General features: G+C 53.1%; 1 protein-coding gene across 2 annotated transcripts in view; it reads left to right on the top strand.

Annotated features, from left to right (window-relative positions):
- SAP30BP (SAP30 binding protein) overlaps positions 1-9,070 on the top strand; it is a gene marked incomplete at its 5' end in the record, with an annotated part of 34,425 nt that extends 25,355 nt beyond the window's left edge. For both annotated transcript variants that reach the window (XM_079725744.1, XM_079725743.1), the window contains 7 exons: positions 772-860; positions 2,989-3,080; positions 3,910-3,970; positions 4,352-4,403; positions 5,998-6,056; positions 6,850-6,934; positions 7,430-9,070. In XM_079725744.1, the coding sequence (XP_079581870.1) occupies positions 772-860; positions 2,989-3,080; positions 3,910-3,970; positions 4,352-4,403; positions 5,998-6,056; positions 6,850-6,934; positions 7,430-7,611 (620 nt within the window). In that variant the 3' untranslated portion in view covers positions 7,612-9,070. The remainder of the gene's footprint in view (positions 1-771; positions 861-2,988; positions 3,081-3,909; positions 3,971-4,351; positions 4,404-5,997; positions 6,057-6,849; positions 6,935-7,429) is intronic.
- Between the last annotated feature and the right edge of the window lie 5,744 nt (positions 9,071-14,814).

Genomic DNA, 14,814 nt, shown 5'->3' with positions numbered 1-14,814 from the left:
CCCAGCAACGAAGACCCATTGCAGCCAAAAATTAATTAATTAATTAATTAAATTTAAAAGACATTAAAGGGCCCTAAGCTAATAACCAACAGGTCCTTTTGTAAATGTCATTTATGCACAAGGCAGTATTGAGTGCTTTGAGTCCCGAAGCCTAGGGAACCCTGAGCTGCTCCTGTAGCCTGGGTAGGAGAGCCTGAGGTGAGAAGGATGGCACCAAGCAACTCTGAGTTTCTGGAATTCTGGGAGGGTGTTTCAGGGGCAGAGCCCCTGGGGGGCTGGAGCTGGTCACGTTATGAGCCAGCGGTGTGCACATCTCTTCCCAGCCTGAAGTTCAGCGACTTCACATTGGTAGCTTGACATTAGCCATGGGGAGAATTTACACCACAGAAATGGGCAGATGCTGCAGGTCGTGGCTGTGCCCCTCCCCGCCTCCCAGCTGGGTGTTAAACATCCACCAGCGCACCCCAGGACATAGCCTTTCGTGGGTGAACTGCTGTGATGTGGCCACACACCATCTTTATGCTCGTGCCCTCTGCCTGACCTTCTCTTCCCCTGGGTTGGCACGTGCCGGCTCCTTCTGGTCATTTGATCTCAGCTCACATGTACCCTCTCGTAGTGCTACTCCAAACACCCTGTTCTACTGTTTCATAATGTGTATCCCTCCTCGAAAATGTTTTATCGGCCTTTTTTGTGGGGGGGTTATTGTCCATGTCTGTCCCCCACCCTAACCCTCCCACCCACCCACAGGATTCTTCTCTGTTCTTTCCACAGCCTCCTTTTCTGAAAGAGTCCGGAACATGTCACCTGATGAAATCAAGATCCCGCCGGAGCCCCCCGGCAGATGCTCAAATCACTTACAGGTAAGCACAGCGCTCGGCTGCTGAGGCCCATGTAGCCTAGGAGGCCTGGGACAGGTGTCTGGCCCAGTCTAACTTTAAGAGGCTTCTGGACGGCCCGAGTGGGAAGGAGCCTGCAGTCCTGGTGACCTCCCTTAGGCTGCTCTCAGGAATTTGCTCTGTACCCAACGCCACCCTCTGCTGCTTCAGCCGGGGCCCCTAGCTGCCCTAAGTGATGTCCTAACCAGAGAAAACAACATGCCTCTTCTGGGCAACCCTGAGCCAGTGGGACCATCTCGGAAAGAACTTTGCTAAGAAACTGAGGGATTGTCAGAATGTAAAATAAACAAATAGAAGTGCAAAAGCACAAGCACGGATATGCATAAACTTCAGTCCTCGATTTCCTAAAATGCCAGTTCACTGGCTTCTTGTTTGACGAAACCTGGTGCAGACCTGACCTGAGGAGATGGAACGTTGAGTGCGGTCACTCCCTTGGGAGCAGGACCTCAGGGGACAGCGGGATTACACCTCCTGGTCAGCCTCAGTGGTTGTTTCTCCCTGTCCCTCTGCACGTTCCGCTGTGAAGGAGACTTTGTGACAGTAGGGCAGACGTGCACGGCTGCCCCCAGGGTGGTGCCTGGTCCACCTGCTCTACCTTTGATCCTGTAGGTTCTACTGGTGCCTCTGGCCACACCCCAGGCCCCCGCAGCACGCTGGCGGATGGGTGACTAAAGGGACCTGAGGCTGGGGATGCCGCTCACTGTGTCTTCTCCTCCCGGAAGTCTCCTGCCTTTGCTGAGGTCGTCCCCCACCACCACCACCTACCACCCGCCCAGCATCGAGTCACCCCTGCGCCAGGCAACAGTCCACAGCCTGTAAGAACTCTCCAGCAGTCCACCAGGCGGAGACAGGCGGCCCAGCCTTCAAGACCAGCGTATTTCTCCTTTTTCGATCCTCCTACTGGTAGAAACCATGACACTGAGCAAACGTTTTAGTTCACCTGAAACAGGAGGACCCGTCTGACGGCCCAGGAGACACAAAACAGTCTTCTGTAAAATACAGATCTTCCTCCATCTGCCGAGCCTTCTGGATAGGCTGCCCTCCGTCACCCTTAAAAAGATAACGTGGAGGCGTGTCGCACCCGGCTTCTCTCTTCCCTGGTAAATGTGTCATGAACTTCTCTTTGCAATTCAATGCTTCCTCCAGCCATTCTTGGCTTCCGACAGAGGGAGTGGGTCACCTCTCCTATGTGCCCAAAGGGCCTCGCTCAGGCCCTCCCAGCCTGCCCACCTCCTCTTGCAGGTGAAGAGTGCCCCAAATGTTTTCCTTCTGGACAGTCTGTGTTTAGCTGCCGCGAGTGGGGGAGGCGGCCGAGTGACCCTTACCTGGGCCAGCGCCAGCCTTCCTGGGTAAGACTTCTCCTCCTCAGAGATGGCTCTGCCCTGAGACTCGGGTTCCTGGGGCCTCTTCACGCGTCAGACAGCCCTGATGCCATCTGTTGTGGACTTCATCTCTGTGGGCCTGGAGACACTTGTGGCACTGGCCCAGCTCACTGCCAGGTGGTTCTTCTGTTTCCCATTGAGCCAGGGCAGGGGCCTGGAGGGGAGTTTGGATGAAAAATGACCTCTTGACCCCTGACGGTGCCTCTTGATAAAGTGGTGAGACCGGCCATCTGTGAGCCGCCCCTCAAAGGACACTGGGGAGGCTGTGACACCTCTACTCCTGCCTTCCTAGATCTCCTGCTGAGATCTCCTCCCATGGAAAAGTTAAAAACCAGCCTTCAACCCCTGCCCATCAACACTAAAGCCTGAAACACCTCTTCAAGTGGTTCAGGAACTGATTAACCAAGTGGGGATTTGTTCACTGTCTTCTCTGTGGCTTCTCTGCCTTGACCTTCTTATTCTTCCCTCTACTAACCACCCAAAGCGGGTCAGAAGAGAGCAAAGCAAAAGCAGACTGGTCTCCGTCTATCTTATCTGTGCTCGGTGCTGGTCACAGGCTGGGTGGTGGAAGACCGTATGGCCAGAGCAGGGCTTCCCATGGCTCTGTGGCTCTCCTGGGTCCTCATGTCCACACAGCATGTGTGACCACAGACTGGGATCATGAGGCGGTGGGGTTCTGTCATAGTCATCCTTCTGTTTCTCTTCCACAGGACAAGATCCAGAAGCTTTATGAGCGGAAGATCAAGGAGGGAATGGATATGAACTACATTATCCAAAGGAAGAAGGAATTTCGGAATCCCAGGTGAGTTTCCCATGAGCCTACAGGGTCAGGTGGGTGGTTGATGTTGGACTGGGGACGGGGGTGCCGCCATGGAGGTGACAGGGAGAGGCCCAGCTCAGATCACACCTGAGCCCAAAAGGGCCATCACCCAGACTGCATTACCCTCGCCGAGGCTTACCGTTTACCGTTGAAGAGACAGATTGAACACATAAAGCAGAGTGGAAGCCGAGAGACCTGGGCTGGGCGGGGGCGCCTGGCTGGGTTCTCATTCCCACTCTGCTCCTAAAGCATGTGACCTCTCAAGGCCTCAGTGTCCGCTGCTGTTCGATGAGAGGATTGGACCAGATGATCAGCCCAGGTCCTTCCACCTCTAGAAAGTGGTTGATTCTGTGCGCAGGTGAGAGGTTTGAGAAACAGAACTGTGTCTGGGTCTTACTCCGTCCAGTGCTCAAGCAAGTGACACACCCAGGAAAGAGCCTTGTGTGCGGATGGCCGAGACCTGCCCTGGCCCCTATGGGCCTAAGTGGGGTGGCCCTGATCAAACCACACACACTTAAGGTCAGATGTCCGGTTAAGAACAGAAACTGCAGCCCTCACCTCGATACCATATTCTTCCTGGCCACTGGCCCCAGTCCATCTCTCTGGGAGACTGGAGGGCCAGAAGTGACTTTTAATGTCAAGCCAGTGGACATTTCCCCTTCCATCCAGAAGCTTACTTAGAACAGTTAGGTCGGATTTAAATGCTTCACCTGAGCCCAGGCACCAAATGGTTCTGATCTCTTGAAATCTGGTGCCACACAGGGCCCCGGGTCTCAGGCCTGCTCAGCGCCTTGTGGTTTTCCTCTTTCAGCATCTATGAGAAGCTCATCCAGTTCTGTGCGATTGATGAGCTCGGCACCAACTACCCGAAGGTATGTCCCACCCGCAGAGGCTGAGGGTGAGAGAGGGTACTCAGGGCCCTGTGGTCATCCCGCTGGATCCAGCCTGGCACCGCTGAAAGGTCCACACTGCAGCACTGCCAGCTGAGGAGCGCAGTCTCCGTCTCTCTTGTTTGAGTCCCGGGGCCTCTGATTGGCTAGGGCCTGAGCATGGACTCGCTGTGCCCTGCAGAACAGCCTGTGAACAAATGCATCTTTGCCCTCATAATCCTGAGGAGGACTGGCTGGAGACCAGGGATAACAACTGAGCCCCTGTGCCCTTGAATGCAGGAGACTCCAGGCCAGGAAGATCCATGGAAAGACTCAGGGAAGGCACTTTAACCTTTACTGCAGCTTTAACCTTTTCTTTTTCAGGATATGTTTGATCCCCATGGCTGGTCCGAAGACTCCTACTATGAGGCATTAGGTACGTAGCTGTCCGTCTGCCTGCTCACCCATCCGTCTGTCTATCCATCCAGTCATCAGGCAGCACAGATTTCAGGGTCTCCTCCATGTCTGGCCATGTCTGAGGAGCTGGGTATACAGCCTTGAAAGGTCCAGACCCCCTCCCTGACTTATGAGGCTTACAGTACAGCAAAGAAGACAGGATTAAAGGAGTGATCCAGCGATGACAGGTGTGGGGATGGTGGGCGTGCAGGCAGGGCCACCTAATTGGGCCAGGGGTGGGGCGGCCTCGCTGAGGAAACCGGGTCCGAGGCGAGGTTTGAAGGTGCACAGATACTGGCCGAGCAGGTGTAGACGGTGTCCCAGGCAGGGGCCAGCGGGAGTGTAGCAATCTCGGAAGGGGCACATCTGGGAGAACTGGGAGGAATTTCAAAGGGCCCATTTCCTCAGATGCCTGGTCCCAAACCAGCAGCCTATGAACCAGTTCTGGCCTGTAGGTGTGTTTTGTTTGGCCCATACGAGTTTTGTCTTGCTTTAATTTGAATTAGTTGACAACGTTTTATCTAAAAGTCTAGGGACTTCCCTGGCGGTCCAGTGGTTAAGACTCCGAGCTTCCAATGCAGGGGGCGTGGGTTCGATCCCTGGTCAGGGAACGAAGGTCCCACGGGCTGCGTGGCGCGGTAAATAAATACATACATATATACATTAAAAAATACATTAAGGGACTTCCCTGGTAGCGCGGTGGTTAAGCATCCACCTGCCAATGCAGGGGACACGGGTTTGAGCCCTAGTCCGGGAAGATCCCACATGCCGCGGAGCAACTAAGCCTGTGCGCCACAACTACCGAGCCAGCGCTCTAGAGCCCGCGAGCCACAACTCCTGAAGCCCCCACGCCTAGAGCCCATGCTCTGCAACAAGAGAAGCCACTGCAAGGAGAAGCCTGCACACCACAACAAAGAGTAGCCCCTGCTCGCCACAACTAGAGAAAGCCCGTGCGCAGCAACAAAGAACCAAAGCAGCCAAAAATACATTAAAAATAAATAAATAAATTTATTTTTTAAAATACATTAAGGGGCTTCCCTGGTGGCGCAGTGGTTGAGAGTCCGCCTGCCGATGCAGGGGACACAGGTTCGTGCCCCGGTCTGGGAAGATCCCACATGCCGTGGAGCGGCTGGGCCCGTGAGCCATGGCCACTGAGCCTGTGCGTCCGGAGCCTGTGCTCCGCAACGGGAGAGGCCACAACAGTGAGAGGCCTGCGTACAGGGAAAAAAAAAAGAAAGAAAAAAAATGCATACATTAAAAAATAAAAATCCAAGGTTCCGGCTGCTCTTGGTCGCTGAGAAGGTAGTCACACTAGGCCAGCATTGCCAGCCAGCCGAAGCTGGGAACAGCTGACCCCTCCAGACGGCAGTGCACAGCCCCAGCCTTGGGGCCTTTAAGTTTGAGGCCCCTGCTTCATGCTGGCTGAGCGCTGGCACTTGATTCTGCCCATCACAGAGGGATGCTTCAAACAAGAACCCTGGGGAAGCAGCAAGTGCTAGTCCTTCGGCCTGAAGTATCTCCTCGTGTGGGAGTTGTTTTGGCTGCTTGTGTAACTGCCCGTCTTGTGTTCGTAGCCAAAGCCCAGAAGATTGAAATGGATAAATTGGAAAAGGCCAAAAAGGAGCGAACCAAAGTAAGTGGTGGACGGCAGTCCTGATGAAGAGGGCAGCTGTTTGGAGCGCACGGGTCCTGCTGGCTCAGCCCTGGGACGTCCAGGCTGCTCTCCCCACAACCACTGGTTCATCGCCTGACGATGCTCTGAGCAGCCTTAGGTGTGCCCTGTGCTGGATTTTAAGCCTCCCTAACTCAGCTTGAAGACGCTTTCTGGTTGCTTCTGTTTGGTCTCTTGACATCTTATATTTGCTGCATTACATCCATTCTACACACACGCACACACACACGCACCCCGTAACAGCCATAGACCCCTGGGGGCTTTCTCCCTCTGTCGTCATAGGTGTTCTCCTTGGCCTGAACGGAGGCAGATATTTCCTTCCCAGAGCGCTGTGGTCTGTGCCTTTCTTGGCTTCCAGAGCTGACCTCTGCAGCCTGCCTTAGTGCTTCCCTGTAGGTCCCACGTCTGATGGCCCGGCGACCCCTCCTTTTAGGATCCTGAGCACGCTCTTCCCAAGCAGCACCGCCTCCCGTGGAGTGTGAGGGCCTGGGCCTGAGGTGGGGCGGCAGGCAGGGGTGCCCGAGCGCAGAGACACAGTGGTGCCGGGAGGGGACCGATGTCTGTTGGGGAAGCTCTTCAGGGGACTAAACCCCCTTCGAGTGCCTCCCCGCACCTCTCCCGGCCCCGGACGGTCAGAGCAGAGCTGATTCTCAGTGCCTCCTGGGTGTGGCGTCAGTGGGAGCAGACAGCTGGCAGAACGATGTGGAGACACGGCTTTACACGGGTTTTAACGCTTGTCCCTCTCACCCTCCAGATAGAGTTTGTGACGGGCACCAAGAAAGGGACCACGACCAACGCCGCGGCCGCCACCACCGCCACGGCCAGCACAGCTGTTGCAGGTAGATGGCGGCTCCGCTTCCCGGCCACTCCACAGACGGAGCGAGGGCTTCCCTCCCTTGTTTTGGGGAACAGGGCCTGGCCTCGCTGTGGTTTGTGCTGAGCCTGCTTTGGAGCCTGGGGTGGGGTCCTGGTTCACTGGCTGCCCCTTGGCTTTCTGAGGCTAGGGGCCCTGCAGTTTCTGCCCCCTGAGCTCTGACTGCCGGCCTACTGGAAAGGGAGTGTTGCTTTTTTTTTTTTTTTTTTTGCGGTACGCGGGCCTCTTGACTGTTGTGGCCTCTCCCGTTGCGGAGCACAGGCTCCGGACGCGCAGGCTCAGCGGCCATGGCTCATGGGCCCAGCCGCTCCGCGGCATGTGGGACCTTCCCGGACCGGGGCACGAACCCGTGTCCCCTGCATCGGCAGGCGGGCTCTCAACCACTGCGCCACCAGGGAAACCCGGGAGTGTTGCTTTGTGGTTGGTGTTGATCCTGGCTTCTCTCTTGCCTTACCCCCAGACGCCCAGAAGAGAAAGAGCAAGTGGGACTCAGCCATCCCAGTGACGACGATAGCCCAGCCCACCATCCTCACCACTACGGCCACCCTGCCCGCTGTCGTCACAGTGACCACCAGTGCCAGTGGCTCCAAGACCACCGTTATCTCTGCCGTGGGCACCATCGTGAAAAAGGCCAAGCAGTGACCTGAGGGACCAGCTCGGGGTGGCTCGGACATTCTCCTTTCCGTCAAGGGGAGGAGCCACTCTGGGACTTGACGAGACTGTGCAGCCCGGTGACCTGTGCCCACTGGGAGGCGCCACTTTGTATATTTCAGGACTGGGACCTGCTCCCCGGGTGCCACCCCGAGAGGAGACTCCGTGCAGCCTTCCAGCTGGAAGAGACGTTGCTGCAGCAGAGTGGGGCACTGTGGACAGTGTCCTCCACGCCGTGGGGTCTGCCGCCCTATTAAAAGCGCTGTATCCTTACATCTCAGCATCTCGGATGCACTGGCCTCTTCTACAGTCTGTTTTCAGGCAGACGTGAAAGCTCAAGTGCCCTCCCCATCTTCTTGGTTGAGATTGTCAGGGTTGACAGTGGGATGAACAGAGCCTGTGGTGCTGCTCAGAGAAGGTGGCCCAGGAAGTCACTGTCGTCATTCCCATGGGCGGGCAGGGTCCAGAGAGCAGGGGAGGCCCCAGTCCCCACTGTCCGCTGCCCTGACCCTGCAGCTCAGCCAGTCCTCAGGCAGGAGCCCAGGCCTCTACTCCCTTGGGGGCAGTTGAGCCCTCCTCGGACCACTTCTTGGACACACCCCAGCTTTTGAAGTCAAGCCAGTGACCAGGAGGGCTGGGGTTGACCCCCAGCCCATGCAGGGAGGGGGCGAGGTGTGGGCAGGCCCAGTGTGGGGAGATGAGTCACCTCCTGGCACGGCTGGGCAGCCGCTCATTGTTTACGTGAAACCCGGCTCCTGGGAGGCTCCCGCCACCCCACCCTTCCTGTCCGTGTTATCTCTGCCCCACAGCAGCACCTGGGCAGCGCCAGTGGCTGCCAGGCTCCTTTTGGGGCCAAAACAGATTTCCCCGCCGCTGCCAGGCCTGGAGTCTGAGGCCGGAGAGAACGGGTCTGCCTTTCCTGCTCTCTGGCAGCTCTCCTCCAGCGGGAGGGCTGCGCGTTCAGAGAAGGAAGCGGGGCTGTGAAGAGCAGGGTTGCTTCCCTGGGGCGGGCAGGGGGTTAGAAAGGTGGTCCCAAGGTTGTGCCCGATACTGACGCATGACCAGAGGGGTGTGACAACCCTGCCCTGTGGTCCCCAAAATAGAGATCGAGTCACACTCGCCCCCTCCCCACAAACACACACTCGGCACCAGAAGAGGTCGGTTCTCCCCCTCCCCTCCTTTGTGACGACTTCGCAACCCTGGAGAGGGGCTGCTGTCCCCTGAGTCAGAAGGGGCTTCCTGCCCTGCAGCCTCCTCCGACAGGGGCCCCTCATTCCACAAGGGCCCCGTGGAGCTTGTGTGGGCGGCAGCGTGGGACCATGGGGACAGCAGGAGTGGGGTCAGCACCTCTGCTCTGGATCCCAGTTTAAAACGAGTTTGAGTCGTGTCTTGGGCCCTTATTTCTGTAAGCCTTCTTTGTCAGATCACGGTAATAAAGCTTCTTAAGGTGGTTGTGGAGAATCAATGAGATGATTTATGCAAAAGTTTTATTAACTGTAAAGTACTCTACACATGTCTGTTGTTGGTCAATCCAGTTCCTTCTTGTTTTAGACCAAGGAGGGAAGCAAACTCCCGAGATGATAAAACTGGCCAGGGTCCTGGCCTTTGACTGTGCTCTGGGCACCCCCATCCCTGGCCGTCAAGCTGTCCGGTTGGATCAGTAATGACTGTTTCCCCTGCGGGGGCCAGCCGCTGGGGCCCTGGGGAATGAACACAGGCTGGGGGTTGGGCAGCCCAGAGTTGGCAGTTCCGCTTACAAGCCTTGTGAGTGGGGTGAAGGTCTTTAATACCGCTGAATTTCAGTTTATTCTCCTGTAAAACAGGATTGGTGCCTGCCCACCTTAGTTCCACTGAGGATGCCACAGGGGCGGATTATCAGCCTTCTCTGGAGACTGGGTGTGCCCAGCACGCGGGTCCAAAGTCCTCTGTCCCTGCTCGCAAACCACCTGTCCAAGCTGAACCCTACTCCCACACACCCATACATCCCCTACCCTCTTCCTATGGTCCTCATCTTGGGTGATGGCATCATGATCAGGGCTCACAGCTGCATCCTGGACCCCTGTGCTCTACCCCACAACCAATGGGTCACTTCAGAGACCCCTCCCCCACCATTGTTATTGCTGCCTCAGTTCACTGATCGCTTCGGCCTCATCTGCTGCCTTTCTCACTCTCCCACTCCCTTCCAAGCTCCAGTCCGGCTCTGGGGAGCATCTTCCTGCACCCCAGCTCTGGCCACGTCATGTGCTCTCCCGCTGTCCACAGGAGATTCCACTTCAGCCTGGCAGGCAAGGCCACCAGCATTCTCATCACCTTGCCAGTCTCCCCCCTACACCCTCCACACCCCCTGCCACTGACCCTGCCCACGCCCCCATGCTTGGCTTCTCCCAACTTTCTCACCATTGCCCTTGTATCACTCCCTACCTGGGCACGGATACCTTCAAGATGCAGCTCAGATTTTCTTAACCCCTTCCTGACTCCCCTGGGTGTTAGTTGCTCCTTTCTCAGGGCTCCCACATCTCTGATTAACACTACTGCCTTACCATTTCTGTCCACACACTGGGCTGAGACCACGGTTCTCTTATGAGCGGAAACAACACAATCCAACAAAGCTGTGTCCCAAGTGCTTGGTGTGAGATAAGTGCCCGGGTGTTTGGCGGGATGGAGGGCACAGTGGTCCCTGCCCCCATGGCCACTGGACTGAAAATCCCCAACCCATGTGCCAACCTCACAGCATCCTGCTGCACATTGGCCACGTGTTGGCAGTTGATAAGGCTCAGTGATGGGTACCCTCTAATTTTGTGTGTTTGTTTTTGTTTTTTTGTTTTGGAGGGCACACAGAGAAACTGTTTATTTAAGACAGAAGCAAGGCAGACATACACACCCAGAGAGAAAGGGTGTGGGCGTCCTCCCTGATGAGGAGGAGCACCTTTATGTATGTTTAAAATCTCTATAATAATAATAAAAAAAAAAAAGTAAGGCCCTTTGAGCCATAAAGAATGAGGAAGATCTCTGTGGCCAGATTTGGAGTGATCTTCAGGAGAGAGAAAATGAAAAGGGCAAGGTGCCGAACAGTGCATAGAATACGCTTTTGTGTAAGAAAGGGAAGAAATACAAAACAAAAAATAGAGGAAAGAGATACAAGAAAAATCTTTCATTTTAAATTTGAATTGGAAACATCAGTATGAACTCATGATTCAGGGACTAAGTATCTTGGCAGTAACTAAGAATCCTCCCGCCAATGCAGGGGACACGGGTTCGAGCCCTGGTCCTGGAAGATCCCACATGCCGTGGAGCAACTAAGCCCATGCGCCACAACTGCTGAGCCTACGCTCTAGAGCCTGTGAGCCACAACTACTGAGCCCACATGCCACAACTACTGAAGCCCACGTGCCTAGAGCCCATGCTCCGCAACAAGAGAAGCCACTGCAATGAAAAGCCCGTGCACCGCAACGAAGAGTAGCCCCCACTCGCCGCAACTAGAGAAAAGCCCACACGCAGCAATGAAGACCCAATGCAGCCAAAAATAAATAAATAAATATATTAAAAAAAAAAAAGATGATGGGCTTCCCTGGTGGCGCAGTGGTTGAGAGTCCGCCTGCCGATGCAGGGGACACGGGTTCGTGCCCCGGTCTGGGAAGATCCCACGTGCCGCAGAGCGGCTGGGCCCATGAGCCATGGCCACTGAGCCTGCGCGTCCGGAGCCTGTGCTCCGCAACGGGAGAGGCCACAACAGTGAGAGGCCTGCTACTGCAAAAAAAAAAAAAAAAAAAAAAACCAAAGATGATGAACTCGTGATTTAAAAATAAGAAGAAAGTCCCAGCTATGTCCTTTGAAAGGACCCAGAAGCAATGGCCCCCAGTAGGAATGAGCACATGTAGCACCCAAATCTCGATATCTCATACCATTCCCCACTAAAAGGAACCAGGGCTCCTTGGAGAGAAATGGCTGATCTAGAAATCTAAGTGGGACTGGGCCAGTTTGTCCCAGAAAGCAGGGAGGACGGCAAGGAGTGTTTCAAAGGTCAAAGGAGCTGGTTTGAAGAGATCTCCCACTGGCCAATTATCGTGAAAAAGGAAAAACTCCCTTGTTTCCTATACACTGCTACTCACAACGTCATAAAACGCTTCTGACACCAAATGTGTGGGTTTTCCACAACCGAGCAATTCTGACACCAGCTGCCTGGAGTTAGCCCAGACCCCACAGGTCTGTCCCATAAGACTGCTCCCTACCCAGAGGCCAACTGCCTGTCTGGGCCTCCCCTACTCCTGACCAACTGGTTATAAATTGGAGGTTCCCATGACTCCTCCTTGGGCTCAATAATTTGCTAGAATGGCTCCCAGAACTCAGGAAGACAGTTTACTTACTAAATTACTGGTTTATTACAACAGAATACAACTCAGGATCAGCCAGAAGGAAGAAGTGCATAGGGAAGAGTATGGGGTAAGGGGTGTGGAGCTTCCGTGCTCTCTCTGGGCACACTACCCTCCCAGGACTCCATGTATTTAGCAATCTGGAAGCAATCTGAACCCACTTTGATTAGGATTGTTTTGGAGGCTTCATTACTAGGCATGATTCATTAAATCGTTGGCCATTGGTGAGGAAACACAATCTCTAGCCCATACCCCTTCTCTGGAGGTGGGTGGAGGTTGGGGTGAGGGTGGGGCAGTGTTGAGGCTGAAAGTTTCAACTCTCTAATCACGTGGTTGGTTCCCCTGACAACCAGTGCCCCCCAACCTTAGTGGCTTTCCAAAAGTCACCTCATTAACATAAACTCTGGTGTGGTTGAAAGGGGCTTGTTATGAATAACAAAGACTCTCCTTTCACCTTTATCGCTCCTGAGCTGTTGGAAAAAACCATGGACAAAGACCAAATAGGTATTACTTATTATATCGCAACATCACAATTGTAAACTACTGAATAAATGAAAATCCATGCATGCATCGTATTTGAAAAAAGAAAGGAAAAAATGTATTTGCCACCATTTGAGTTGAATATATCAACTCTTTACTCTGAAATTCATAGTTAAAAGAATTAAGCCTTGTGCACTGTTGATGGGATTATAAAATTATGCAATTGCTATGGAAAACTGCATGGTGGTCCTCAAAAAATTAAAAATAGGACTACCGTGGGGCCCACCACTTCTGGGTTTATGTCCAATAAAATTGAAAGCATGGTCTGGAAGGTATGGTTGCACACCCATGTTCATAGCAGCATTATTTACAATAACCAAGAGATGGAAGCTACCCATTGTCCACCAACAGATGAGTGGATAAACAAAATGTGGTCTATACATACAATGAAATATTATTCAGCCTTAAAAAGGAAGGAAATCCTGCCACATGCTACAACATAGACGGACCTTGTGGGCATTATGCTAAGTGAAATAAGCCAAACACAAAAAGACATAGTATATCATTCCACTTACATGAGACACCTAGAGTAGCCAAAATCATTGAGACAGAAAATAGAATGATAATTAAACAGGGGCTGGGGGGAGGGGAAAATGAGGAGCTATTTAATGGGTACAGAGCTTCAGTTTGCAAGATGAAAAAGTTCTGGAAATCTGTTGCCCAATATTTAACACTATTGAACTATACACTTAAAACAGATTAAGGGAATTCCCTGGCGGTCCAGTGGTTAGGACTCTGCACTTTCACTGTGGTGGCCTGGGTTCCATCCCTGGCTGGGGAACTAAGATCCCGCAAGCCAAAAAATCTAAAAAAAAAAAGAAAGAAAACTAATTAAGATGGTAATATTTACGTAATGCTGGGGTTTTTTGTTTTGTTTTGGGGTTTTTTGGCCGTGCCGCTCGGTATGTGGAATCTTAGTTCCCCGACCAGAGGCTGAACCCGTGTACCTTGTGGTGGAAGCACAGAGTCTTAACCACTGGACTGCCAGGGAAGTCCATATGTTATGTTTTTAGCACAATTTAAAAACATTTTGGGGGGTTGCTTTTTTTTTTAAGTTTATTTATTTATTTATTTTTGGCTGCATTGGGTCTTCATTGCTGCACGCAGGCTTTCTCTAATTGCGGTGAACGGGGGCTACTCTTCGTTGCGGTGCATGGGCTTCTCATTGTGGTGGCTTCTCTTGTTGCAGAGCATGGGCTCTAGGTGTGCAGGCTTCAGTAGTTGTGGCACACGGGCTCAGTAGCTGTGGCTCACAGGCTCTAGAGCACAGGCTCAGTAGTTGTGGAGCATGGGCTTAGTAGCTCTGCGGCATGTGGGATCTTCCCGAACCAGGGCTCAAATCTGTGTCCCCTGCACTGGCAGGCGGATTCTTAACCACTGCGCCACCTGGGAAGAAGTCCCTTGGGGTTGCTTTGTAGCAATCACTGTAATTTTTTAAAGTTCTATAACTCAAAAAGAAAAGAAGCATTTACCCTTTGTGTATGTGTATTTTGGAGGCACATAATTCATTCCCAGTTGATGAAGGAAACCTCTATTTTTTTTTAATTAGAAGGATACCTTCTGTTAAACGTAGAAATGGAATATCACTACTCTTCAACCCCCAAAGAGTAATTGATTCAAGCAAGGATCAACAATGGATGCTAAAACCCGTTCAGTGAAAGTTTGTTGGGAAATGGGCAGGGTGACAAAACATTACCCCCTCTTAATTACTTCTTAATCATAAAGTGAAAATGTACTTTTACAGTGGAGAGAGATGGTGGTCACTTCCTCAATCATCACTAATAGGGGGGCAGCTGACATTACACGCCACCCAATAAAACACAGCACCACCTCTGACCATCCTTGCCAAAAAAGTTTAAACTGAATCTAATCAGGCTTTTAGACTTAACTTCCAGTTTACAGGAGGCTAAAAAATCAAGTCCAAAGACACCACGAGGAAGCAATCAGACAAATCCAGACAGTGAGACATTCTGCAAGTCAACTGGCCTGTCTCTTCTTTTCTTTTTTTTGCGGTACGCGGGCCTCTCACTGTTGTGGCCTCTCCCGTTGTGGAGCACAGGCTCCGGACATGCAGGCTCAGTGGCCACGGCTCACGGGCCAAGCCACTCCATGGCATGTGGGATCTTCCCAGACTGGGGCACGAACCCGTGTCCCCTGCATCGGCAGGCAGACTCTCAACCACTGCGCCACCAGGGAAGCCCAGCCTGTCTCTTTAAAAGGTCAATTTTGGGGACTTCCCTGGTGGCGCAATGGTTAAGAATCCGCCTGCCCATGCAGGGGACAC

Source organism: Hyperoodon ampullatus (assembly GCF_949752795.1).
Source record: "Hyperoodon ampullatus genome assembly, chromosome: 19".
Taxonomy (NCBI): domain Eukaryota; kingdom Metazoa; phylum Chordata; class Mammalia; order Artiodactyla; family Ziphiidae; genus Hyperoodon; species Hyperoodon ampullatus.
This window is presented reverse-complemented; position numbering and strand designations above follow the sequence as displayed.